General features: G+C 36.7%; 1 protein-coding gene across 8 annotated transcripts in view; it reads right to left on the reverse strand.

The window, feature by feature from the left end:
• DCLK2 (doublecortin like kinase 2) overlaps positions 1-26,121 on the reverse strand; it is a 135,925-nt gene that overhangs the window by 100,968 nt on the left and 8,836 nt on the right. For all 8 annotated transcript variants that reach the window (XR_005122631.2, XR_008550043.1, XR_008550042.1 and 5 more), the window contains exon 2: positions 18,831-19,165. Coding sequence is in view for 5 of the 8 variants with exons in the window: in XM_037497451.2 (XP_037353348.1) it covers positions 18,831-19,165 (335 nt within the window). In the remaining 3 variants the exon portion in view is untranslated. The remainder of the gene's footprint in view (positions 1-18,830; positions 19,166-26,121) is intronic.

Below are 26,121 nucleotides of genomic sequence, written 5' to 3' on the forward strand. Positions count from 1 at the left end.
CTTTCAAATCTTTGTGAAGTTGTTGACATTTGCCCTGAAGTTACATTTTCCTTTACATCTTTCTGCCAAAAAGTGGATATGTGGGGGCCTCCCTGGTGGCACAGGCGGTTGAGCGCAGCGCTGTGAAGCTGTCTGCAGCCTCTGCAGTGCCAGTTTCGATCACCGCTGGCCGTGGAGCAACCCACATGGCGCGGCAGACCTCTCCTGTCACACCTGCTGCTCCCCTCAGCAGTGTATTTCAGTCAGTCTGCCTGTTCTGTTCCCCACTCTGTCTCTGGTGAATCCTCTCACCCTCCCGCACATCTGGCCTGTACCCGGTTCTTGTATAAACAAAATAAATCTTAAAAAAAAAAAAGTGGGTATGGGTCTCAAGTTTATTACTCTCTAGTACTTAATATCTTTAAAATTCTCCTTCATGCATGACCTATTTAGTTATTTTCAATGTGAACTCTGTGAATAAAAGACAATGACTATTCCTGGAAGACTTTTTGTAAAGATGCTGGTAAAAGGTAAGAGTTAAATGCTAAAAATCTAACAAAATCCTATGCATCAGGTGTCCTGGAATGGTTTGCATCTCACAAGAACCAAAACTTTCAGGGCTCATTCTTTTTCAGCATTCCCTTATAACCCCCATTCAAATCTGCAGAATGAAACACCAACAGGAACAGCTGACAAATAAAACCTAACTCTGTCATCACACTTACTGCCGGCAGAGCCCAACTGAGTATTTGGGGAAATAGCCAAGTGCCAAATTTTATATATTTCACTTTAATTTAGAAAGCTTTTCAAATATAACTTTGAAAAAATGAGTCATGATCTGGGGAAGGAGGGTCAGCATGAATCATCCCAGAATTTTTGTGAGACTAAATTTCAGAGAATGAAACAGTGTTCAGAGTTGAGAATTAAGAACAAGATGGGGCAGCCAGCCACTCCAACATGCCAGACTCAGTGGTGCTCTCTCCTGGTGCCCTCTGGGCCCACTGCAGCTGTCATTCAGCAACTGGTAGGAAGAGAGGGTGCTTGAGGAGCAGCAATGGCTTTGACAAACATGTGAAGGAACTAGGAATGGGAATGGCTCTGTGAAAAATGGGTGCATTGTTCAAACCAGATTATGCCATCACTTATGACAGCAAAATCCTCACCTTAAAAACTAAGAGCACTTTGAAAACACAATTTTCATGTCATCCGGGAGAGAGAAACTGATGAAACTACAGCTGATAGCAGAAAATGCAGATGGTCTACAACTTTACAAATGGCACATTGGATTGGTTCAACATCAAGAAGAGGATGGGAAGAAAAGCACAAGATGAAAACCAGAAGGGGGAAATTAGTGGTGGATTGTGTTGTGAATGTCATCTGTCCTATGTACCTAGTGTTCTGGAATGGGTCTATGAAAATGCAGAATAGAAATTCCATCATCACAGATGGGAATTTGCTATGAGGATGAACAATTCAACGAGCACTCTCCATACTGCCTTTTTTTTCATTGCTGCACTTATCTTTATCACAAATATTTTAAATACAGCTATTTCAAAGTGTTGATTTCATTAGGCTAATCCCTTTGGATGTGTATGTGCTATTAAAAACAAAAACCATTATGGAATTAAAGCTCTCAGGTTAAGGAAATGCATTCCACCTTTGTGACCCTAAAACTAGGTAATTCAAACTCACACATGGTTTGTAGTTTGGTTTAGGTGATTAGCTGAATCTACGCATTTGAAGGAAAAGAATGAATCAGAGTGAAATGCCATTATTCATTCTCCTGATTAACGGCAGTTTTGTACATGAACACTAAAAATTTGAATAAAGAAGTTTTTCATCCAACTTCTCTACACATTCTGCCAAAAATTTGAAAACCATTAGGTGTACAAATGTGATTATCATCTAGTAAACATGTTATTTACTAGTTTTAATTATTTCATTGTCATTATCAACACATTGTTTTAACCTTTATATGGTATTCTCTATCTTAAAAGGACATATTAACTATAAGAAATAACATTAAAAAATAAAGCTACCACCTTCATAAATTCCCGTGAATAGCACACAGGAAAATAAGAGGATATGGTAGGATAAAAGAATGTATCTTAAAATCTCTCACTAGAACACTGACCCTTGAGTATAACCTGGCATATAAGTCATGTTTGTTGCCTAGTCTTTTGTGAAATGTCCATTCCTTCCAAGCAGTAAGACTTGGCCACCTTCTCATATGATACACATCCTTGCCACTACTGAATCTCTTTGTGAATCCCTTTGCCATAAATGTCAAGCCTCCCTGGAGTCCTGACCCAAGGGGCTAGCCCTAGAGTCCATTCTTTCTGGGGGACACTCACTAAAAACTACCTTTTTAAGTTTTATTTAATTTTAATTTTGGGAGTTACATTTCTCTCTTCCATATGTACACATGTTCTACTCACCTTCCACCAAACCACCATGCCAATACCTCCTCCCTCCACATGTTCCCTCTGGTAACTAACCTGAACCAACTAGGGAGAACAAGGTGAAAAGACAGATAATTTCTTTGATAGGAGTTTTGATTCTTATAAATAAGGCACTACAATTTAACAGAGAATATAAAATAATCACCTTCTTGATTAGTTTTAAATTTCTTTTGAGTATTTTAACATACTTTATGAAAAAACATGTTTTCTGCAAAGGGAAAACTATATTCTACATTCCCCTTGGACTTATTGGCATCCATGATTCCATCATGTACAATGGTTCATTAAAGATTTATTTTTATGCCACATTGAAATATAGACCAACACCCCCTTCCCAGGCTAAGATATTAAGTAGTGACATTCTAGAAGCATAATTTACCTGTAACATTTGCCAAAATGTACAAACCAGTATCACTTGGATTTGAATTAGGCAGACAAAATGAATTTCATGTTAACTTCAAAGCTGTAATTTTATAAAGATAAATTGCAAAGATAAAAATGCTCAAATATACTCTTGGCTCAAAGGGACATTAACTTGGCACTCAGAAACAGCACACCCAAATAAACCAGTTTTGCCTCTCCCAGCAACAGCTACCACCATGTCATTGTAAATGATACATGACATATTAGCTCTTTGAGGAGACCCAAAGCATGTGTTGACTTTGCTTTTTTTCCTCCTGAATTGAAGAGGCCCTTTCAGAGTCTCCAAAAGCAGTGTTAACATAAAGGTGAAACTCACCTCCTCCCCATTGTGGATTCCCATTGCACTCCAAAACACACCTGATAAGCCCACCATTCATTCTGCATCCCTGCGCAAGTTAGTGCCTCCTCACACTATGCTGTGGCTCACCGCTGAGCGGTGACATGAACCTCCCTATCAAGTTAAGGAGATCCTTTTACTGGCACCTGCCCAGGGATCTCAGAGACACTCCTTTCATATAACCAGCTGTACTGTATCACTTGGCATTGGCATCATTTAAGATGTGATAATTCTGCTTTTTCCAACTGCTTGCTAGTTTCTTGAAGATGGAATGCTTTGCTAGGTATAACACATTACTGCACATATGGTGGGTCCATAATAAAAGTCTGATTGATTTCGTTTTGCAAAATTGTTCCCACATTTAAATAACCCAGGCTTGACAAATCTACAAGTAGATATAATCCTTCAAACTTTCCCACTCAGATTCTTAAATCCATAAACCTTAATTGGCAAAAGAGCAACTTTATTTATGTATCCTTTATTGTAGCCCCCGCCCCCACCAAAAAAGTTACCCCTACTGAGCACTTGTAATGGATCAGGTATATTCAACATACTATTTAAGTCCATGGTTTCCCCTCTCCTTAAAGCTTCTTCTAAGAGCTTGCCTTCAATTAAACAGCAGCTCCTTCAAACCTTTCTCATTTCATTCATAGCATTTTTTAATATCAGAAAGGATAAATTATATATTTACTTATTAATCTGCCTTCCCCAAGGGAATTGAAACTTTCATGAGAGCAGGTAACTGGTCTTACTGAGAATTGCATCCTCCATTCTAGAAGCCACACATTTTTCAAAATGAATGAATGAGCACTTAAGCTGTCCCTGCCAAGTCTGGGCTAGATGCCACATTACACCTTTCATATCAGTATCTTGTACTGATATGAAATCTGCAACTGCACCTATCACCTACCATCATGTTGTATTGTCACTCACTGATCTTTTCTTGGGGCCAGTGTCAAGTCTTAGTCACCAACTGTATATGCCTTGTACATAGTAGATACTCATTATATCTGAGTAAGTGATTACATCAAGGCACTTTACAGAACATTAACTAGTTTAGTAGGATGAATGGAGATATACATACATAGAATATGAGACTTGAGAAAAATAATATAGAAAAGCAATCTTGGAAAATTCCATTCATAAATTTTTAACAGCATTCTAAGCAAACATTTCATTATTGAATGAATGAAATCGGTATTTTCTCATAGTTAACAATCTAACATTATCATCTGGCTTAGGCAAGTGAGTAAACAGTTATTAAGAAAGATGTGTTCTTTTAATAGCAAAATAGTATTGAGAGGAAAAGTAGGGTAGTTGCTAATCTAGTGTCCTTAGTGAAATGGAAGAGTAAAAGGAGGAAACACTTGATTTTAAGGGAACTTCTGTTAGGAACAACCACAAACCAAACTGTAGTCCAAATGCATAATGGGGCGCAGAACACAGGATGGGTTTCTAGAAGATAGGAAAACAAACTCAAATCGTTTTAATATTTTAAGACCTCTGCAACAAGAAACAATTGTTTGTTGAACTAAAATATGCAAAAACTATACTGGTTACCAGAAAGTAAGGGGCGTTCCCTTTGGGGTAAAAGAAACTAGAATTCTTGTGATGACAATGGAATGCTACTTAGTGATAAAACAAAAACAAAAACAAAAAACCAAACAAACTCATGCCCTCCATGGCAACATGATGGATCTGGAAGGGAGGAAGCTAAGCATAGTGGTGGCGGGAGCACTATGTAATAATACATGAAAGGGGGGACCCTCCACTCCCAAAATACAAACAATGATGCAGAACAACATTACATCAATAAAGTAAAAAAAAAAAATTCTAGTGGTGAACATAAAGTAGTGCATATAGATGTTGACTTAAAAGGCTATACACCTGAAACCTAATATTGTCCACTCTTCAATTATTTATTACTTGAATAAAATAAACAAGTACAGTCAGCATGGATTTTTTTTTTTTTTAAGCAAGCAATGATAGATGCTAGCTAGGCACTTAGGTGTAGAAATGTATGGAGCTGATTTAACGGTGATAAAGCAACTTACAAGACCAATAAAACCAAAAATTATTGACACATAAGCCCAAGATACACACACAAAACAAACTGCTTCTTACAAGTGACTGAAATGTTCAAGACATTTTCAGTTATCTTGTCAACACATCAAGCACTGCCTTATTTAATCTGTTTATTTCACACAATAGTCCCCACCACAGGAATGTCTCAAAATATTTTGAACACAAAAGTGCCATTCAGAAGAGATTGTTTTCAAACCGTGTAATTCTCATTTCCTGAATTTCAACATTGTATCACAAGTACTCACTGAACAAGTGCCAAAGGAATTCCTTAAATCGTGAAATAATTAGAGACTAGACAATATTTTGTCTCTATCAGTTTCCTCTAAAGGCATGCAAAGCCTTTATAGTCTTCTCCTATCTGAACTCTATCTCCTCCCTTTGTTTCAACTCTTGTTTACACAAGATGACTCATGAACTGAAACTAATGTAAGCTAGTATTAGATGGACATTTTATTTTTACACATTGCCATTAGCCGACACTTAATGATTGTTATTAACATAGTTAGCAAACCCATAATACCCTCTTCATATTCCCGTATCAGAGACATGTATCTACATTTTGAGTTTAATTTGGAAATAAATGACTCACAAAATGTTTCCATCCTCCAAATCTGCTCTCCCAAATATAAAAAAAAAAATGCCTTGGTTTATCATACATGAATGTATTAATCCTGTTATATCAGCACCTTAAAGACAATTAGTGAGTTGCCTTCCCCATGTTGAGAGATGGTTCAGCATTACCAATTTGCTCATGTGACATAATAGCTGAAATTCAAAGCATATTCCAGTCTCACAATCTGCCAATTCCGTATTTGCAAATTTGTTCCCCAGCTAAAATTTCCCTTTAGTCCCCACACCAACATTCATGGTGCTTTTGTGGTACCCATGCATACAGTGGGAGAAAATCTGAATAATCCAAGAGGCACATTCCCAACCGAGGTTGATCAACATGATGGTCTGCCCTCTTGTTTCAGCTCTCGCACTGAAACAAGTGCATATCTAATTAGTGCCACTTCTGTTTTGGTTCCCTGCTTCTCTGCTTCCAATGGCCCCAGAGCATATACTTAAGTGCTATCTAGTATCCCAAAGTTCAAGGAGGTTACGATATGCCTATGGAGAAAATGCATGTGTCAGATACACCTTGTTGAGACATGAGTTACAGTGAATCCAATGTAAATGAATCAACACTATACATTAAATAAGGCATCGTTAAATAGAAAGAGATAAAACAAGACTATGCATTGACTGGTTGATGGAAGTTGTGACCACAGGCGCATAGCACTCTAACTTGTCTTTCCCTAGGAGCAACTGATCACTATTTGCTGATTCAGTGTTTATGGTGACTCTGTAGAATGCAGCTACTGTGATCATCAACTGTACCATTCCTGGTTGAAAGTGCTCCAATCTTGTGATTGCTCCACAAAACAATCCCACTGCTCCCTAACTCTACTCCCACAAGAGGTTCAGTCACACACCCACCCCTTTTTCACCACCCACATTTCCCACTAAATTTTGGACTTTCTCCTGGATGTTGTAGCATGCAATCTAGTTCAAAATTAATGACCAACTGTCCTGTCCCCTTAATAAAATGATCAAGTTGGTATAGAAGCCACCTGTTTGGGCCTTGATAATTCTGTTGGCTCAGCTTTTGGTGGCCACTCGGGAAACTGGACTTTCAAGGGTTCCAGTGGGAGGACTTGAAGCCAGCTCTGGAGTGTGGGATTTGTATACAGGGCACTGGAGCAGAGCTTTTCAAATCCCCTGCTGCTCTCAGCACTCTCCAATTTCCCCAGTGTCCAAGATACAGACCTTGCATTCACAGTCTACATTCTCTGCTTCTCATCTTTTGTCTCGGTCCCACTTCTGCCAGGCAGCCTGTACCCAAACTAGACTGCTGACATGATCTCCTCTCTTCCCATGTTAATATCAACCCATGGCAGTGAGCCAAAGCACAATATTATACAGTTTTATTAAATTGTTTCATGAAAAGCTGACATTTTTTCCACATATTCCTACATTTGAACATCCGTGAACTCCCCCTTCCAAAGTTCTTACTATGTTCTGACATTATTCTCATTCCCTTGGCACTGTGACTGGTTGCCACTCTAGCTTTTCTGCTGCTGTTCTGGGGGGGTGTGGTGTGTGTGTGTGTGTAGGGGGGTGTGGCTGTTGTAATGAAGGTGGTGGGTGGGAACAGTCTCTAAAGCAAAATGAGTCTCCCCAGTCAAAGCCCAAATCACATTCCATTTCTTCATGAACTCTTCCCAACTCCTCAGAGCCATCATACAATAGAAACAGTACAAAATTGTATGTGCCACTAAATTAGCCAAAACACATCAGCATGAAAACTGCAAGGACAACTGGATAAAAAGCCAAGTAATCAATGGAGGTTAGGCACCTCTTCAAATCAATTTCCATTTCATGACTAAAGAAAAGTTTAGAATTTGGAAAGAAACATTTAAGATTTTAAAATAGGGGTAGTTTTTCAGTAAATTACTTTTAACAACATACTTCTGGCAACACATTGCATCAGGCAATGCATAGGAACATTTACATTTTTTATAGCTATTGAAATTCTAAATGCAGTCAAATAAATCCTACAACTCACTCACTGCAAGGACTGAAACACTTATTTTCTATGCCTTATTTCAAAGACTGAAACACTTATTTTCTACGCCTCTAATAATTTTAAGGAAGAGTATCTTTTCTTTTGTTAGTAAGCAGTACCTTCATGTCTAAGTATCTTAGTCATTATAGTAGTGATATTTTAAGTGATTCATAAATGGTACTGGTGATATATAGTACTTTTCATACTGCAAATACAGGTCTACCCAAATACACATCTGACTCACAGTCACAGATCACCCAGTCATGTTAGGTGTATGTTGTGAAAGGAGAGGAAAACGAAGTCTCAATCCCAGGAGCACCTAAGAAAAGGCAATGTTTACCCACATGCCAGCATTACTTCTGCACGGCAATCCTGATAATCACTCTGCCACAAAATTACAAATAATATAAAAAGCATTGAGAATTAATGCTCCTTATTAACATTAAAATTGAAAATAAGATACCATTTCTTTCCAGTGACTACGAAGATTTTCTATCATTTCCAACCAAATAACACTTGCTGTCCAGGGATTTAAGGACTTCACTACCCTGACCAAACTGTCTTTCTCATTTTCTGCTTAAAACCAATTCTTTATTCTCCAACACTATTTAAATGTTGTCAGGGATGTCTGTTTCCTCTCTGGAATAGAGTTTAGGGAACTATAAAACATTTGAAATAATAGTATCTGAAACAGTGTCACATGCTCTGAGACATTCAATCCCTTAGGACTGATTGTCTTTGAAAAGTCACATTACACTCTGTATAGTAAACTTTCTCATATGCAAATCAGATCCTCATACAATCTTTAATGGCAAACCATAGCCTAATGAATGAGGTTTACATCTTTTAGAAACTTGGTATACACTGTGCATGATCTAGTCCTTGCCTTTTTAATTATGAAAACCTATACTTACATATACATATCTGCATTCCTTACATTGGCCTTTCCAAAACCATTTGCATTTCCCATATCTTTCCTCTTTAGAGTCATTACATTAGGTCATGGTTTCTCAACATCAGCACTACCCATTTTTTGGACTAGGTAATTCTCTGCTGCTGAGGGCTCCCTGATGCACAGCAAGGTATTTAGCAGCATCCCCAGCAGCTCTCCACTTCATGCCAGTGGCACACCCACACACAATATTACAATGGTGACTGTATCTGAGCCTACTCCAAAACATCCAAAATTACTTCCAGCAATTTCCAATGACCCCACAGGGGTCAAGAACCACCAGACCAGATAACTGTTGAATTCCTAGATGCCCTGAATATATTGACAAATCCCTTCCTTGTATGTAAGTTTCAGGTTGATGTGACTCAAACCACAGTAATTCTGCTCAAAACAAATTAGAACTGTTTTTCTAAAAGTGCCACCCAGAGGTCAATAGAGACTGATGATGGTGTTGTTATAATAGACTATAGCCGATCACCTCAATATGACCTAGTGGTTCACTGGCAAACATACTAAGAGAGACAAAGACAGCACAGAAACCAGAAATTATGTGCAATACCAGAAGTCATGTGTCTGTAGTGGGAATGGAGAGAACCAGTAGAAGGCACCTGAGAACTGTGGATTCAGGCTCAGTGTAGAGGACTGTGGTAGCATTCTTGTTTGCCACAAGTTCTAACTGTGAAACTAGGGTCCCCTATAATCTGTACCTCCTCCCCATCTGTACTTGTTTCCTTAAATCTGTCAAAAAGACACAGGGTCCAACTTGAAAGTGTTACATTGACCAAATCTAGGCTATCTCAAGTCACAAAATAAATGATAGTAAAGAATTATAATCTTTAAAGTAAATCAACCCTTCATCGTTAAGTTTTGGGGAAAAGTCCAGGAAGTCATTCAAAACCAAGTACAAGGACAAAAGTAAATAATCACACCACATAATGGATTCTGGGAAACAATTAAAAGTGATGAGAAAGCACCTAAATTGATGTTCATTTGAACCCTGAAAACTAGTTCTCAGAGTCAATTCCAACAACTGACAATAATTCCTGATCTTATAGCTCTAAAACACAAATAATGTTGTAAAACAATGTTAGTTACCTCAATAATAAGTAAAATGCCTGGCACGAAGAGAGTCTCAAGGGATAGGGCATTGTGATATCCAAGATGTACTAGCTGAGACCAAAGGACAAGTTCGCAGATGTGCTCTGTAACGTTCTGTGCAGAGAGAAAGTGCCAGGTGCCTGTCTTGGGTGATCATGAGGGTCAAATGAGAGCATGCAGTAACAGAGGGCACCAAAAGCTGGTGCCTATCAAACATCTTTTTGTTTCTCATCAAACATCTTTAATGACATTCCTCACTGCACAAGTGTTAGCCGTCTTATTGGATATTATAAAGTGACTGCCTGTCACAGGAAATGAATGCATTTAAATAAAAATTTTAATTTGTATTTTATGATTTGAATCCACAAAAATCTGCTCCTTAGGGCACCCATCACATTGACCACAACTCTCTTACCTCCTAGAAGTTCAAGAAGTGACACTGATTGGTGCTATCCAGGAAGACATGCTCACTCTTTAAAGTGAAAAATCACTTGAAAACTTCTAGAAAACTTTTAAGACTTATCTACATGTAAAAATCTCTAAAACTATATAGTGACAATATATAAAATGTTAAAATTTGGATTCAGTTACCTACCTGAACTTTCATAAGTGTCCATTTATACAATTTTTTCTTCTTATAAAAAAACCTGTCTTTTAAATTTGCTTTTTCATAATAGCATGTGTCAGCCATTATGTTCTTTTCCACTAAAAATACATAACAAATGATACTAAAGAGGAGTTCAATCAACTGAATCCTTCAGAAACACAGCTACATAACTAATGTCCATTTCAATAAGTACCAACACAGATATTTAAATGCCTTCCCTAATTCATACTTAACATGGCATTCTAATGACTTAGCATATAAGCAAACAACATATACAAATACAATCACATGCCCTTTAGCTCACATTTAGAGACAGATACCATCAACCAATACAAGTCAGAAAAGGAAAGTTTTAAACAAAGCTATTTTAAGACTTAGGAAGAGCCTGAAATGCAAAAGGAAAAGCAGAGTTCTGTGTCCTCAGGCTCAGAGAATTCCATGTCTATGGAGCAAACCTCTGATGACTCCAAAGCTTTTCAACACTTTACAAATCAAGTCTGGCAGCTGCATCACACTAGAATCAAAATGTTCTAAAAATACACAAAAAGAATATTCATGAAGGCTTGTCTCACTGTTCAAAGGGTGGTGCTCTTCCTTACTTAACAAAAAAACAACACAAAACATAGGTTAATTTTTAAATCTGAAAATTTCAGGGTTACTGAAAAAGTAAATACAGAATTGAGCACTAATTTTCTCCACAAAATGATTTTTAGTTTAGATTTAATTAATTCCTCTTCTGTGAAGCAGACCCTAAGAATGTGGGTTGCCCTGGTCAAGCTCAACGTGTGCTCTCTAAAAAAATCAGTGACTTCAAGCCTGGAAATAAAGAATCCCACGAACTGAGGGAAACAGAAAAAAACAAGACAAAGAAGAGATTCTTCAACTGCACTATGATCTGCACACAAGAGGTTCATACACAAAATTTTGGGTCAGGCTTTACTTGGAAGAAAAGTTTTCAACAGGTTCTCAGTATCTGTGGTGATCCCCCAAAGACTTGTCATCTATAAAATTAACAAGCTGTACTAAATAATTTCCTCTAGCAGCCATACATTCTAAAATACTGTGCTGACTCTGCATTTATCTTTGTTTTTAACCGTAAAGCATGATGTCTAAATGACCCTTTTATGAAGTCGAATAAAACCAGTAAAGTATTATATATCACGTATATTGATAGAAATTGTGGTTATAGACATTCATAATAGATTCAAAACCACAAAAACAAATCTAAAAGTTAACAATGACTCACCAAAAGTCATCAATTAAAGTAATGAAGCATCTATGCCAAGCAATCTCCTTGTCTCACTTATGAGCCAAATATCACAGAGCAAAATACCCACATTCACTGAACACCAGAAATGCACTCATGGGGTTTTTGGCATCTAGGGAAAAGGCTATAAAGCAAACAATAAATGAAGTAATAGGTCTTTCAGATCAAGGCATCACAGTAACAAAACATGAGCTATTTGCTAAAACAAAACATTTTCTTTTCATTGTCCTGACTAAGCTAAACATTTTCAAAACTAGTAGGTCAGTACTAGCCTCAGATATAAAATTGATACACAGGCCAACTGGCTTTTCTCATTAAACTATTTTCTAATACAGAACACAGCAAAGATAGTTAGAGATGGCAAGAACACTGCAGGTGGCTTCAATTGCATAGAATGTATGTTTTTCATGCAACCAAGTAACTGCGTGCACTGTGCCTGGCTGTTAAATTTAATCCTTTTATAAATGTCTCAGCTACAGAAATATTGGGGCACAGGCTAGTTGTGCTGCCAACTAGGACAATATTTTTGTCTCCAGCCTTGAGAGTATCATTTAACCCCCCACCAAAACTACAGTATCTTTCAGTAATTTACCTCTAAGAATTTACCCTAAGGAAAGGAGATGTCTCAAAGCATGTTAAAATCTACAGGTAGCAAGAAAATATGAATAGGAATACGCAATTATAAAAACTATTAAAATTGTATTTATTTTTTCCATTTCTTGCAAACATTTGTGAAGTAAATCTGCATAGAACAGGCAGTTGAACATTCCCCAATCTCTACAACCTGACTTCCTGCTTGGGGTACTGATTGGGGTAAATTTTCCTTACCTTAAGATAAGCATTCATATCTTCAGAGGTATGAATGTTTCTATTAAGACAAAACACAGTTGTTTGGTTCCTATTATCTACAAAAAGAAAATGCATTGGGAGAAGTGTGGGGAATAAAACCAAACTACTGTTATTAACTTCAGTGAAAACTGTATCAGCATTCAAAGTATTTATGAATTAATATCAACCATTTAATTTTTATGGTAACTTCTGAGAAGTAATTGCTTTAAATAAATATGGTGAGGTCATTATAAAGAAATAAGCCTTCACTAGAAAATGTGATGCTAGTAAATATACAAAATATTATTTACATTCTAGTACATTATGCAGTACAACTGTAAATATTTTACATTATGTAGTAACTAATACAATAATTAACTTTTTTAAAAGGATGGAAACCTTCATAAACTCTAAGATGGCTGATAAGATGGGAGAGGGTCTACACAGACTGTCATGTTCCCCAAAGAGGACTCTATGTGGGCATCCTGAGGCTGGCAGCTGTCCCAAAATCTGGAAGTGTTTTACCCCCAATGCATCAACTGCTAGCAATTTCTGAGTCTGTTTTGCCTCTGCCCATGACAAGATTCAACTTGTTCCAAAATTCCACTAAATATGTTTCTTTTATGTTAAAACTCTGCTGTTCTGGGAAAGCTAAAAGCTAGAATTTTTTACACATGTGGACAAAAGCTATATTTGGACCTTTCGGTCCTTTTACAAAATACATTTTTTTTTTTTTAGAGAACTTCCCTCTGCTGTAGTTTGTTACAGGAAAGTCACTCTTTCAAAGAAAAAATTTAAAGTAAACCTGGCTGCCCTACACAATTCCTATAACTTAAAGGTTCAAAAAGTTTTGATTTTTAAAAAACTAAAGTGAAACATTTAACGCAAATTAATTGCAAGCTACAAAATTCTTAAGAGAATAGTCACATCTATTTACAGATCATGCCTTCTAGTTATCTATCTATAAACACAAAGATAAATTAGTATTTTGAAGAAAATATTCAAAGGATATTGCTTCAACACCATAAATGCCAGTGGCATATGATCCACCAATGCATTTTTTAATCAGGGAAGATTTCAAGCTCATAAAAGATAACTGGGCCTGTTAACACTGTAGCATGGGCGTCATAAGGGAATCAGGGACTGTCCCTGGTGCATCCACATAAACTGTTTAATCTCTTTCCTTGTGTCGAAGATCAAATTAAAACAACAAATTTGAACTGAAAATAACCAGGAAACGTACATAAATGTCAAGGCAGTTGAAAATGTTGGATAGGGACAACTCATTAACAGATCTTAGTTCCTTTCTCATTTCCTTACCTAAGTTGGTTTTTTTTTTTTTTTTTTTTTTTTGGAAAATTTTTAGAGAGCAGATGGTTTTACATATTTATACAAAAAAAATTTTATAAAAAAATCAAAGTGAATACTGCTCACTTAAAGGTTTGCATTAATCAAAACCATAAGGCAACTTTCCTATGCTATCTTAAAGCAGATTTATGACTTATCAACAAAAACCTGAAGTTTTTCATAGCAAAACCACCTACAGTACAAATAATGAATCAGTGCCAAAAAATTATAACTTTAAGGATACCTGGCACTCTGAAGACAAAATATCTGAAGTGGTGTCTATTAAAAATAAAATTGCAATTTTTTTCCAAAGAAATATTTGAAAATTTAAAGTACATCTTTTATTTGCTGATGGGAAATATTGTTTAAGTTCCATAAGACATAAACAGTGATAAAAGGGATACTTGTAACATTTTATTGCCACATGCCCAAATTTTAAGGATTAGCTCATAATGTTTTAATTTTCCACAATCTGATTGAATTCAATCTTCTTTTCTTTCTCAGAGCTAAGTTTTTGCTTCCAAGGCCACATGAGGAAGAAGTCAGAACACCAAATACTGGATTTCTGATGGCAAGTATAATCTTACTTCCTTCTAAATTTGTTTTAAAAAAAATTCTTCTACTTTTTTTCCCTTAACACAAAATTGAAAACATACCACAGAATTTTTACTTGTTTTTTCTATTTAACATTTTCCCATGTCTTTAAATATTCCCCCAAACTTAATTTTCAGTGGGCGCTATATATAGATCCTATGGAATTCTATAGTAATACATTTAAGGTTTAAAATTGTTTCCAATTTTTGGATCTAATTGGTGGGATGAAAATTCTTAGGCATAATTATATCTGCGTTTCAGGTAATTTAGGATAAATTCCTAGAAGTTATTAGCTCAAATAGTAAGAAGTTTGACTAGTTATATAAAACAAACTGCTTTCCATAAAAATTATGAAATTTACACTCTATTGTTTTTTCAGAATGCTAATTAACTGCATATAAAAAAATAATGGATTTTTTAAAAAACGCTGTCAATTAAAAATAGCATCTCATTTCTGTAACTCATCTTCTTATTAGTCAGATGGAATATTTTATGCTTCCTATTTGTAACTCCACCTTTTCAAATTGTCTGATTGGTCTTTCATTTCATCTGTTTTATTGCTAGTTTTTTTTTATACTAAGCTCGTATAACTCAGTATAAAAATATGTAACCCTTGTTTATGGCATCTAGTAATTTTTAATTTTGATGTTGTGCAACCAATCAACCTTTTTCTTTATGATTTGGATTTTCCATGATTTTTATGGTTAGGCAATCCTTCCCCATTTCAACATAACCACTGACATATTTTCCTTTAGTTCTTTTTTGTATTTTGACATCTATGTTTTTAAAACACCTGGAATTTATTTTTGGTATGGTACAAGAATGATGATTTAATATCTGGTTGCATGAGAGCTCATTAATCATTACCTCCAAAATTTTCCAATCTATTGTTCCAGATTAACTTTTAAAGATCACTTTGTCAGCCTTATCCCTCACCCCACTTAAAAAAATTCATTACGATTCTTATTGAAAATGCAATTAAACTATAAATGAAAATCAGGATGTATAGAAGAATAATAGATACTGGTGTTCTTAGGTATCCTTGAGTCTGTTTGTTATTGTAATATTTCCATTATCTCATTAGTTTACTAATACATAGGCTTTTTAATTCAGATAGGGATTTTTTTAGTGTATTAGAGAATTTACTTAGATTTACTACCTTCCATTTTAGTTACTAAATCTTTTTAACTGCATATAAATTTTATATTTTGTCAGATGCCTTTGCAACATTGGGAGTGGGGGAGGCATTATAAGTGCTATTATTCCCAGTCCTCTAAATCTCACATATAAACCACTTTTTTAAAAATATTTATTTATTTATTTATACAAGCACTGGGTACAGTCAGAAGCGCGGGAGAGTGAGAGAATTCACCAGAGCCAGAGCAGGGAGCAGAGAAGGCAGAAGGACCGAAGTACACTGCTGAGGGGAGCAGCGGGCGGCAGGAAAGGTCTGCACGCCATATGGGACCCTCCTCCGGTGGCCGGGGAGCAGCCGGGGATCGAACTGGCGGCTGCAGAGGCTGCGGGCAGCTTCGCAACCCAGCGCTCAACCGCTGCGCCACCAGGGAGGCCCTAAACCACTTTCTTAATAGTAAACCATTCTTAAGTTCCTATCAAAAGTCCAACTCAGAGCAGTGTATTTTTCTTGAGCATGCTACTGGTTTTGGTTTGCTTGTGCTATAATCAACAATTTTACTCATAAATATTTATAATTCAGAGCCTTTTTAAGATAATTTTTTAGATAACTACTAAAATTACAACGATTACTATTTCAACTAGATGCTTGCCTTTCTTTCACTCACTTTCTCTGAGCAACATTCATTTGGACCTTTCTAAATCTGAGTTTCAATTTTTAAAATTTCCATCTGCAATTACGGTTACATGCTATTTATTGTTTCTAATTTGGCACTTTTATGCTTTTCATCTTTCCTCTTGTTAGCTATCATAAATACTTGTCTCTATTTCCTGTCTTATCTGTGCTCACCACAGATCAGCTATTTCATCTATCAAATCTCCTTTTTGTCTCATGTTACAATTTATTTTCACTTACTTGCATGAATATCAAGGTCTAATGAATTAAAAAAAAAAAGGGGGGCAGAAAGCTAAATAGGCAGTTCTCCAAAGAAGATATGTATATGGCCAACAGACATGGAAAAATGCTCATCATCACTTAGCAGGGAAATGCAAATTAAACAAGAGATACCACCTTACTCCTGTGGGAATGGCACACCTCAAAAAAACCACAAGTGGTGGGGAAGGTGTGGAGAAAAAGAAACACTATTACACTGATGTGGGAGTGTAGATTTGTCCAGTCACTATGGAAAGTAGTATGGAGATTCCTCAAAACACTAACGACAATGGGCCTCCCCCGTGGCACAGCGGTTGGGTGCTGGGCTGCGAAGCTGCCCGCAGCCTCTGCAGCGCCAGTTCAATCCCTGGCCACCTGTGAGGGTCCCACATGGCACACAAATCTCTCCTGCCACGCCCGCTGCTCCCCTCAGCAGTGTACTTCATCAGTCTGCCTGTTCTGCTCCCTGCTCTGGTGAATTCTCTCACCCTCCTTCTGACTGTACCCAGTGCTTGTATAAATAAATAAAATTAAAAAAAAAAAGACTAACAATGGATTTACCATAAGACCCATTAATTCCATTCCTGGATATCTACCCAAAGAGCACAAAAACACTAATTTGAAAGGTAATCTGCACTCCTGTGTTGACAGCAGCACTATTCACAATAGACTAGATATGCCCCAGAACAGGTGAGTGGATGAAGAAAATTTGGTATATACACAATAGAATACTACTCAGTGATCAAAAAGATAAACTCATGCCATTTGTGGTAAGGGATTATTCTAAGTGAGCCAGAAGGAGACAGATAAACACCAGATGGTTTCACTTACATGTGGAATCTAGAGATTTCAAACAAAGGATCAGACAAAGACAAACTATAAGAATGACCCCTGAAAACAGACGATAGATAAGCAAGGTGGACTGTGGTTGAGTACTGTGGGCACTTTGGTGGTAGGAGAATTATGATGACCACATCTGAGCAGAGAAATCCTATATTATGAAAAAATAAACAAGGATGTTGAAAAAGACAGAAAGACAAAGAAAGAGGCTTAAGGAGTTCTTGTCATGCTGTGCTATTAACTCAACTTATAAAGCATCTATTTCCATTCAATATAATGAACCTATCTTGGGGCAAATTAAAGTGCTATGCCTTCTAAAAATTAATTACAAATGTCATTACAATCTCACTACAATCTACTGCAATTTTTAGAACCTATTTTAAACAATTTGTTAAAGTTTCAGAAAACAAAATAACAACATACATGTGGGCTTAGAAAACCACTTAAATTTTGTTTATCCAGAATATACTGCCCCAGTGTTTTCTATTCATTCACAGCACTATGTAAGCCAAACATTTCAAAATAAATTAACTATGTTAGAGGAAAGCAAAATGGAAAAAATGAATGTTGGAGACTATGTTTAAAATAATGCAAATATAAACAATATAACCTTACTGAAAATAGGAGAAAACACTTCAGAAAGCCACATGTTTCTCTTTAGGAATGATAATCTGCTGTGGCAAAACTCAGTATTTGTATAACTTCTATTCATGCATTCTTGCAATTTGCCTATTGTGGGGTTTTTTTGTTGTTTTTTTTTTTTTTTTTTTTTTTTTTTTTGTTACTACATTGGATTCCCTGGTATTTTGTTACTATAATTTGGCTTGCATTTTCCTGTGTAATTTGTGTACATTTTTCAGAAATATTAACTACCTCCACTGTTCCCTATGAAACTCAAATGGACATTCTTACAAAAGTACTTATTTTAAAATGCATTTTCCATAGGATATGTCAGTGGAGGGAAAACTTCTCTAAAAAATGTTAAATACGATTCATTTTGAGTCCTGTGATTTTTCCCAAACCTGAATTGATTCTACTTGTTACTAGGTGTTCTTATTCTTAAACAGAGACCATCCCATTTAATATAGGGACCTCCTCAGCATTTAACTTTGCCCCAGAAGTTTACATGTCCCTTCCACTGACCATAAGAATTCTACGATGGACTTCTAGATATTCACTTTTGAGATATTTGGGTAAAGGCTAATATACCCACATACACTTGTCAAGTAGAATTATTCCTTTCTGCAGACTATGAAATTCATGTGTGAAGTATATAACCACCATGGGTGGAGGGAGAAGTTAAAAGATGGAGACTTGGGGGTGGCGACATCTTACCTGCTTGCCATCCAGTGTGCAGAGCCTCTTGACCACTCCTGAGTCTAGTTTAATGGCTTCAGTGATATCTGTTAAGACTTGTTCAAAGGAATGAGCAGTCTTCTTATTCAGAAGGATCCGCACGGCTTTTCTGGGCTTCACTCCACTTCGAATCACAGTCACTAACTTGGGTTTGATGAAATCTTTACTTTCTTTCACTTCACTTTTCACTGAGGAGGCAGCAGCCAAGGCCCGGGTGCTTCCACCCTTGACGTTCACAGACCAGTTTGGATTAATATTTTTGGTGTAATCAACTTTACGAAATGGTTCATTCGATGCACACACATAACTCTCACCTGAAAAGCAAAAATCAGTTTTATTAGCATGATTATCCCCAACATAGGAGCATTTTGTAAGAACAAGAAATACTGAAACCTATGAAGTGAACTTCTAAATTTAACAGATTCACCAAAAGGGGATTTATGCCCTTTTCTTTGGCATTTTCCTGACACTCCCCACCTTTCTTTTAATAGCAGCTGAATTCATTTTGCGGGAGTAACATGCATTACAGGTTGAAAATTACTGACAAAGAAACTATATAGATCTGGCTTTGTTCTGAAGAAATGTGTCACCCTGGATAATTCCTCTCCACATCATTATCTGTAAACTGAAGTTGCTGGAACCAGATGGTTTAAAGTATTTTCTTATTCTGAAAGTCCAAACTGTATCACTAAGTAACACATTTTTTTTAAAGATTTATTTATTTATTTATTTATTCATTCATTCATTCATTCATTCATTCAAGCACTGGGTACAGTCAGAGGCGTGGGAGGGTGAGAGAATTCACCAGAGCTAGAGGGGAGAGCAGAACAGGCAGAGTGACGCTGAGGGGAGCAGTGGGCGGCAGGAGAGGTCTGCATGCCATGTGGGACCCTCGTACGGCAGCCAGGGATCGAACCGGTGCTGCAGAGGCCACAGCCAGCTTCGCAACCCAGTGCTCAACTGCTGCGCCACTGGGGAGGCCCACTAAGTAACACATTTATGAAAAGAAATAAACATTTTTCCTCCTCCTTCCAATGATAAGATTTCAGTCTTAAGCAAGGAGCAATCCCTACATCTTCATACAGCTAAGTTATATTGAACAATAGGATCAGTTACTCAATAATTGAAGCACTACGAAAATGAAAAATTTGACAGCTCAAAAAACCTTCCTCTGGGGTTGTATTTTCATAATTAAAAAATGTGGATTTAAAATAATTAGTTTAAATAGTCAACTTTTCTATATTTAGTGGGAAAGGCCATGTTTCATGGCCATGTAATCTGCTTAATTTTTTAAACAAAATTCACATTTTTAGGTTAAAACAAACCATACAAAATTTGTTTTCTTCACCAAAAATAGCAATATTAATAAACAAAAAAACACTTATTTTTGTAAGTTTTCCAGGTTTTGCTTATATTTACAAGGCGGTAGATAACAATCATGGAAAAAGACAGAAGAAGACAGACAAATCAGTGGTTGGTAACCATGGCCTCTGATCCTGTTCAGACTGAGAATCAGAAGTGTTCAACATGCACCTCTTCTGTAAAGCTTAGGAAGATGTTGGCTCAACAAAGGAACATAAATAGCACAACCAGATGTGGAACAAGGACAGGCTCTTCCCTTCAAACTGAAACTTGTTCCTTCAGGTTCCGTAGTAAAGACAAAATCTACACTGAAATCCTCGTTTGGCAAACTCACACACTTCTCTACTATCTGGTAATTCCCTTAACTATCCACTACAGATGTTTAACATCACACTTAAAACACTCCAGTCAGAAGCTTCATTGTAACATTTTATACAATGTATTCCTTCCTCCCACACTGCCACAAATTTCTTCAAAGAACTGATAACTCAAGGCCTAACAAATAAATCCACAGAGATGTTATATCTTAAATGACTAAACTAAAACAATGCTAAAGTGCCACTAGTAGAGATCACACACAGAAGTGTGGGTAGCACTTTCAACGCTGTCTTCTGGAAAGGCAGTTAGATCACTAAAGCTTGAGAGTTCAAACCTAGGCCATTTAATAGGCAGATTATCAATGTCTAATGTACTCAATGGGAGACCTATATGTTGAGGCAATCACTGATTAAGTGCCCTACCGTATAGCTTTCCTGTAAGATGTTTTCAAATTCCATACATTTTCTCAAATAGCAAATATCAGAAAAGCCTTGTTTTTAAAGTCTCTTTGGTATTTTTAATGGTTTCTGAATTGTCTCTAGGAAGTGCTGGTTTGGTTGTGTAAAATTGGATATCTGTGTTCTCCAATAATCCAGATCATGTTTTATATAAAGATTTATGTTAAGCAAAGCCAAATTACTTGACTCTTGGCCTGTTAAAAATGCTCCTTAGATGGCTTTGAGAAACTTGCACCCATTTTCATAATCTTCTGCTGAATTTTTAATAAAACATTAAAAAGTATACTATTTGTCACTTGGTCTACTGCTTCATTGTTCATTAAAATTTTAAAATGATACACTGAAAATCACAATTTTCTTTTTGAAAACTTGTAAGACTTAACTTTCAATGTCAACTTTTTGGTATAGAAGGTAAGAGAATTTAACACTAAGATTTTGTCAAAGATATCTACTCATTCAAATAAAATCCATTCTTTTCCCACATATACAGTATAATAGTCTCATTCTTTTTTTTTTTTAAAGATTTATTTATTTATGCATACAAGAACTGGGGTACAAGCCAGGGAGGCCCACAAGTGTTTTAACATGCACCCTTCATGTGGACATGGAAGATACCAGGAAAAAGCGAGCAACTCAAGGACATGACTTTAGAATTAAGGCTTAATATCTTTTTTTTTTTAATTTTTGTGCATATGTTTATGCATATTAAGACAGAAGTTATATTATACAAGCCTTCAATGCTATAAATGCTTAAAACAAAATAATCCAAATAGGGAAGGGGAATTCCTGAGGAAAACTTATTAACATAAATGTTATATTTAACTATTTTTATTAGGATATTCTTGAAATACTGACTAATGGAGGACTTAAGGACTCTCAAAGCCAAAAGAACAATTCAGTAACAGATCAGACATACAAGAAAGGTCTAAAAAGAAGAGTAATGTCTTCTATTTATAATTAAGGCCCTGCCCAGGAAAATTAGGGAACCAGCTATAGGTTTACATGCTACTTCTAAACCAGTACTCTAAAATCTAACCCAACTCCTATGATTTAGTTAAAGATCTTTCATCTCTGTAGGTTTGTCTAAAGCATTTTTATAGTATAGTCATCTGGGGAAATGCTATGTAATTCCAAAAACAGGTATAAATTTAATAAACTACAGCCATATATTACATGTGTGTACTAATTAACAAGGGTAAATAATTAGGATTTTGCTTTAATTTTTTTGAGAACTCTCACATTGAAAAGGTCTTACTATTTCCATAGCTAAGAATGTAATTGTATTGATACTAAATATTAAGAGGAAAGAAAATGGATCTCAGCAAGAGAAAGGGATTTTTTTTAAGAGCAGGGAAAAGTTGTTAGCTGGGGCAAAGCACCTCCTAAAATAGAGAGAAAGATAATTGTAAAAATAAGAAGAAGTAAATTTAATATGTCAGATATCCTTGATCAGTCTAGTCTCTACACACTTAACACATCAATCAGTAGTCTGCTTTTTAAATTCATCTATATGTTGTCTCTTTACAACTGTTCAGAATGTCAAAGTGGAAATAGGTAGAGAAAATATCTCTTTGAGGGGCCTTCCCAGTGGCGCAGCGGTTGAGCGCTGGGTTGCAAAGCTGCCCACAACCTCTGCAGCGCTGGTTCAATCCCCGGCCGCCGGGCAAGGGTCCCACATGGTGCGCAGACCTTTCCTGCTGCCCGCTGCTCCCCTCAGCAGTGTACTTCATCAGTCTGCCTGCTCTGCTCCCCGCTCTGGCTCTGGTGAATTGTCTCACCCTCCCGCACTTCTGACTGTACCCAGTGCTTGTATAAATAAATAAATCTTAAAAAAAAGAAAGTATCTCTTTGAGTTTGTTTGCAGTTACAGATAAATTTAAATACACTCCCTCTTTCCCTTCCTTCCTTCATAATGTTTATTAAAACTTGTAGATTTTGAATAGACATCTCAAAGAAGATGCACAGATGGCCAACAGGTACATGAAAAGATTTTCATCATCTCTTATTAGGGAAATGCAACTCAAAACCACAATGAGATTCTCACTTTACAACTTTTAAAACGATTATCAAAAAGTCAAGAAGTACTCAGTGTTGACAAAGATGTAGAGGAAAGAGAGTCGCCATACATTTGTGGGCATGTAAACTGGTACAGCCACTATAAAACATGCATGAATGACAAAACAAGCAGGGTTTTTGGTTTTGTTTTTTTTTTTTGTCTAAAACTATCTGGATCTAAATATTGTCTTCAAATACAAAAACACTAGTTCAAAAGGAAACTTTCACTCCTCTGTTCCTTGCAGCACTATTTACAATAGCCAAGGTATGGAAACAACTTAAGTGCCCCCAAACAGATGAGTGGACCAGGAAGATGTAGACTACTACTCAGCTGTGAAAAAAAGATAAAACTCTTGCCACCTGTGACAACACAGATGGAACTGGAGGGGATTATGCTAAGAAAAATAAGTCAAAATGAGAAAGACAAATACTGGTGATGCCACTTATATGGGGAATATAGAGAAACAAAAGATCAGATATAGTCAATCCAGTACCAAACCCTAGAGATCTGATGGTAGAAATCTGAATTAAAGGATACCAGAGGGGGACAGGGAGGAAGCACAATAAACCATGGGGATGGACGATGGTGGTGGGTGTAGTGTCATGAAGAGGGAGATCCTACACCTCCAAATACAGTGTTGTAAACCAGTGTTAATACAACTGTTAAAAAAGCAAAGCAAAACCAAAAAAATCTGGGGGCCTCCCTGGTGGCGCAGTGGTTGAGCGCTGGGTTGCCAAGCTGCCCGCAGCCTCTGCGACGCCGGTTCAATCCCCGGCTGCTCCCCGGCCACCGGAGGAGGGTCCCACATGGCGCGCAGACCTCTCCTGCCACCCGCTGCTCCCCTCAGCAGTGTACTTTGGTCCTTCTGCCTGCTCTGCTCCCCGCTCTGGCTCTGGTGAATTCTCCCACCCTCCCGCGCTTCTGACTGTACCCAGTGCTTGTATAAATAAATAAAAATAAATCTTAAAAAAAAAAAAAAAAAAAAAACCAAAAAAATCTGTTTTCTACTCATTTCTCAAAAGTATAACAAGTTTTCTAAGTGAGAGTGATACAGCTGAAAAAAAATCTATTGTAAAGCACTGACTCATGATATAATGATAAAACACTACATTGGGACAGAATTTTAAAAACTCTTGCCAATATATGTTTAAATTGCACTTGCCCATACAAGGGCAAGATCGCATGAAAAAATTAAACTAGGCTATGAATTGTGTGTGCAAATGTACGTGTGTGTGCATAAAAGTGTGTTTTATATGGCCTTTTCATATAAACTACATGGAAAAAAAACCAACAAAAAAGCAGTACGAGGTCCTAGCTACTCTGAATATCTATGTCTACAAATCTGTGTTTCAGCTTTGAAATTTAAGGGAGTTTATCTTAGGACCAAAGAAAATTAACCAAAAAGCTTTAAAACGTAATTCACCAAAAATTGTATCTAATCTCCAGGTAAGATCACCCTGATTATCTGTCTTTTTGTTCCTCATACCAGGACCAAGTATATTCCACATCTATAGGAGTATATACTAAAATCTATGATGATTTGATTTCTGCGCTCATATTGATGAAAAAATTTAAATGTTCACATCATTTTATTCTGGAACATCTGAAAAATGAAGTAGTTTTTAGAAGTACTGAATCAAGTAGAGGCCACTATGTATCCACAGCCTCAATTCTTTTGGCATCAAATGGTATAACTTTGCTGGACATAAATTTACTCTGTAGGAATGAAAGCTCATTGACAGTGTAAATGTGACTCATCACCTGGCATTCCAAAATACGCACTGAACTCAGCGTTCAGTACCATGGGTGCACTGCGAACACAAATATAGTACAAACAAGTACTATCTGTAACTTTATATTGCTATTTCACACTTTCATGGGTTACGAAGTTCTTTTGGTTTAGGTCTTCTTCAGCTTAGGATGGAGTTACATCCTGACAAAACAAGTTCAAAATATTTTAAGTCAAAATTCATTTAATGTACCTAACCTACCAAATATTATAGCTTAGCCTAGCCTACCCTAAGCATGCTCAGAATACTGACATTTGCTTACTGTTTTGCCATGTTATCTAACACAAAGCTTATTTTGTAATAAAGTATTGAATGTCTCATGTAATTTTTTGAATACTGTACTGAAACTGAAAAACAGTTCGTAGAGTATTGTTACCTTCATGGTCACGTGGCTGACTAGAGCTGTGATCACTGCCACCACCCAGCCAACATATCTATACTAGGCCAGGAAAAGATCAGAATTCAAAATTCAAAGTACAGTCTCTAGTGAATGTGTATAGCTTTATTGCCACTGTGAAGTCAAAAAAATCATCAAGTTGAACCATCATGAGTCGGGGACCATCTGTATTTACATTTCATTTTGTTTGGGTTGTATCAGTGTGCAAGACCTATATGCATAAGTACACATATTTACATTCATAAATATTTAAGTGACAACGTAGTTAAAATAATTAAGGCAGTCCTGGAATTCTGCAACTTGGCTGTTAGATTTTTACACTGTCTTTTCATGTTTAAGTATTGCAAATACTGCTATAGTTTGAGAAACCCTGCATTTAAAGATATTGAGAGAGAAAAACCTTCAAACTAAAAATATTTTTCAATAAACTGGGGCATAATAAATGTAGGATGAGTTCTTCAACTGACTCCTCATCTGAACAGAGGTAAAACATTTCTCAACCATTTTCCAGCCTCTGAAAACCCTTGATTAACCCTTTTCTTTCTTTTTTTTTAAGTTAAGTCACACATTTTCTTTCTTTTTTTTAAGATTTTATTTATTCATGCATACAAGAACCGGGGTACAGGCCAGATGTGTAGGAGGGTGAGAGGATTCACCAGAGACAAAGCGGGGAACAGAACAGGCAGAGTGACTGAAATTCACTGCTGAGGGGAGCAGTGGGCGAGACAGGAGAGGTCTGCCACACCACGTGGGTATCTCGCTGGAGGCCAGATTGAACCCACACTGCAGAGGCTGTGGACAGCTTCACAGCGCTGCTCTCAACTGCCTGCATCACCAGGGAGGCAGTTAACCCTTTCTCCTAAATCCCTTAAGTGTTACGAGTCTGAGA

This window comes from Talpa occidentalis, unplaced genomic scaffold, assembly GCF_014898055.3.
Source record: "Talpa occidentalis isolate TD23 unplaced genomic scaffold, MPIMG_talOcc4v2.1 talOcc4.8, whole genome shotgun sequence".
In the NCBI taxonomy this organism is placed as follows: Eukaryota; Metazoa; Chordata; class Mammalia; order Eulipotyphla; family Talpidae; genus Talpa; species Talpa occidentalis.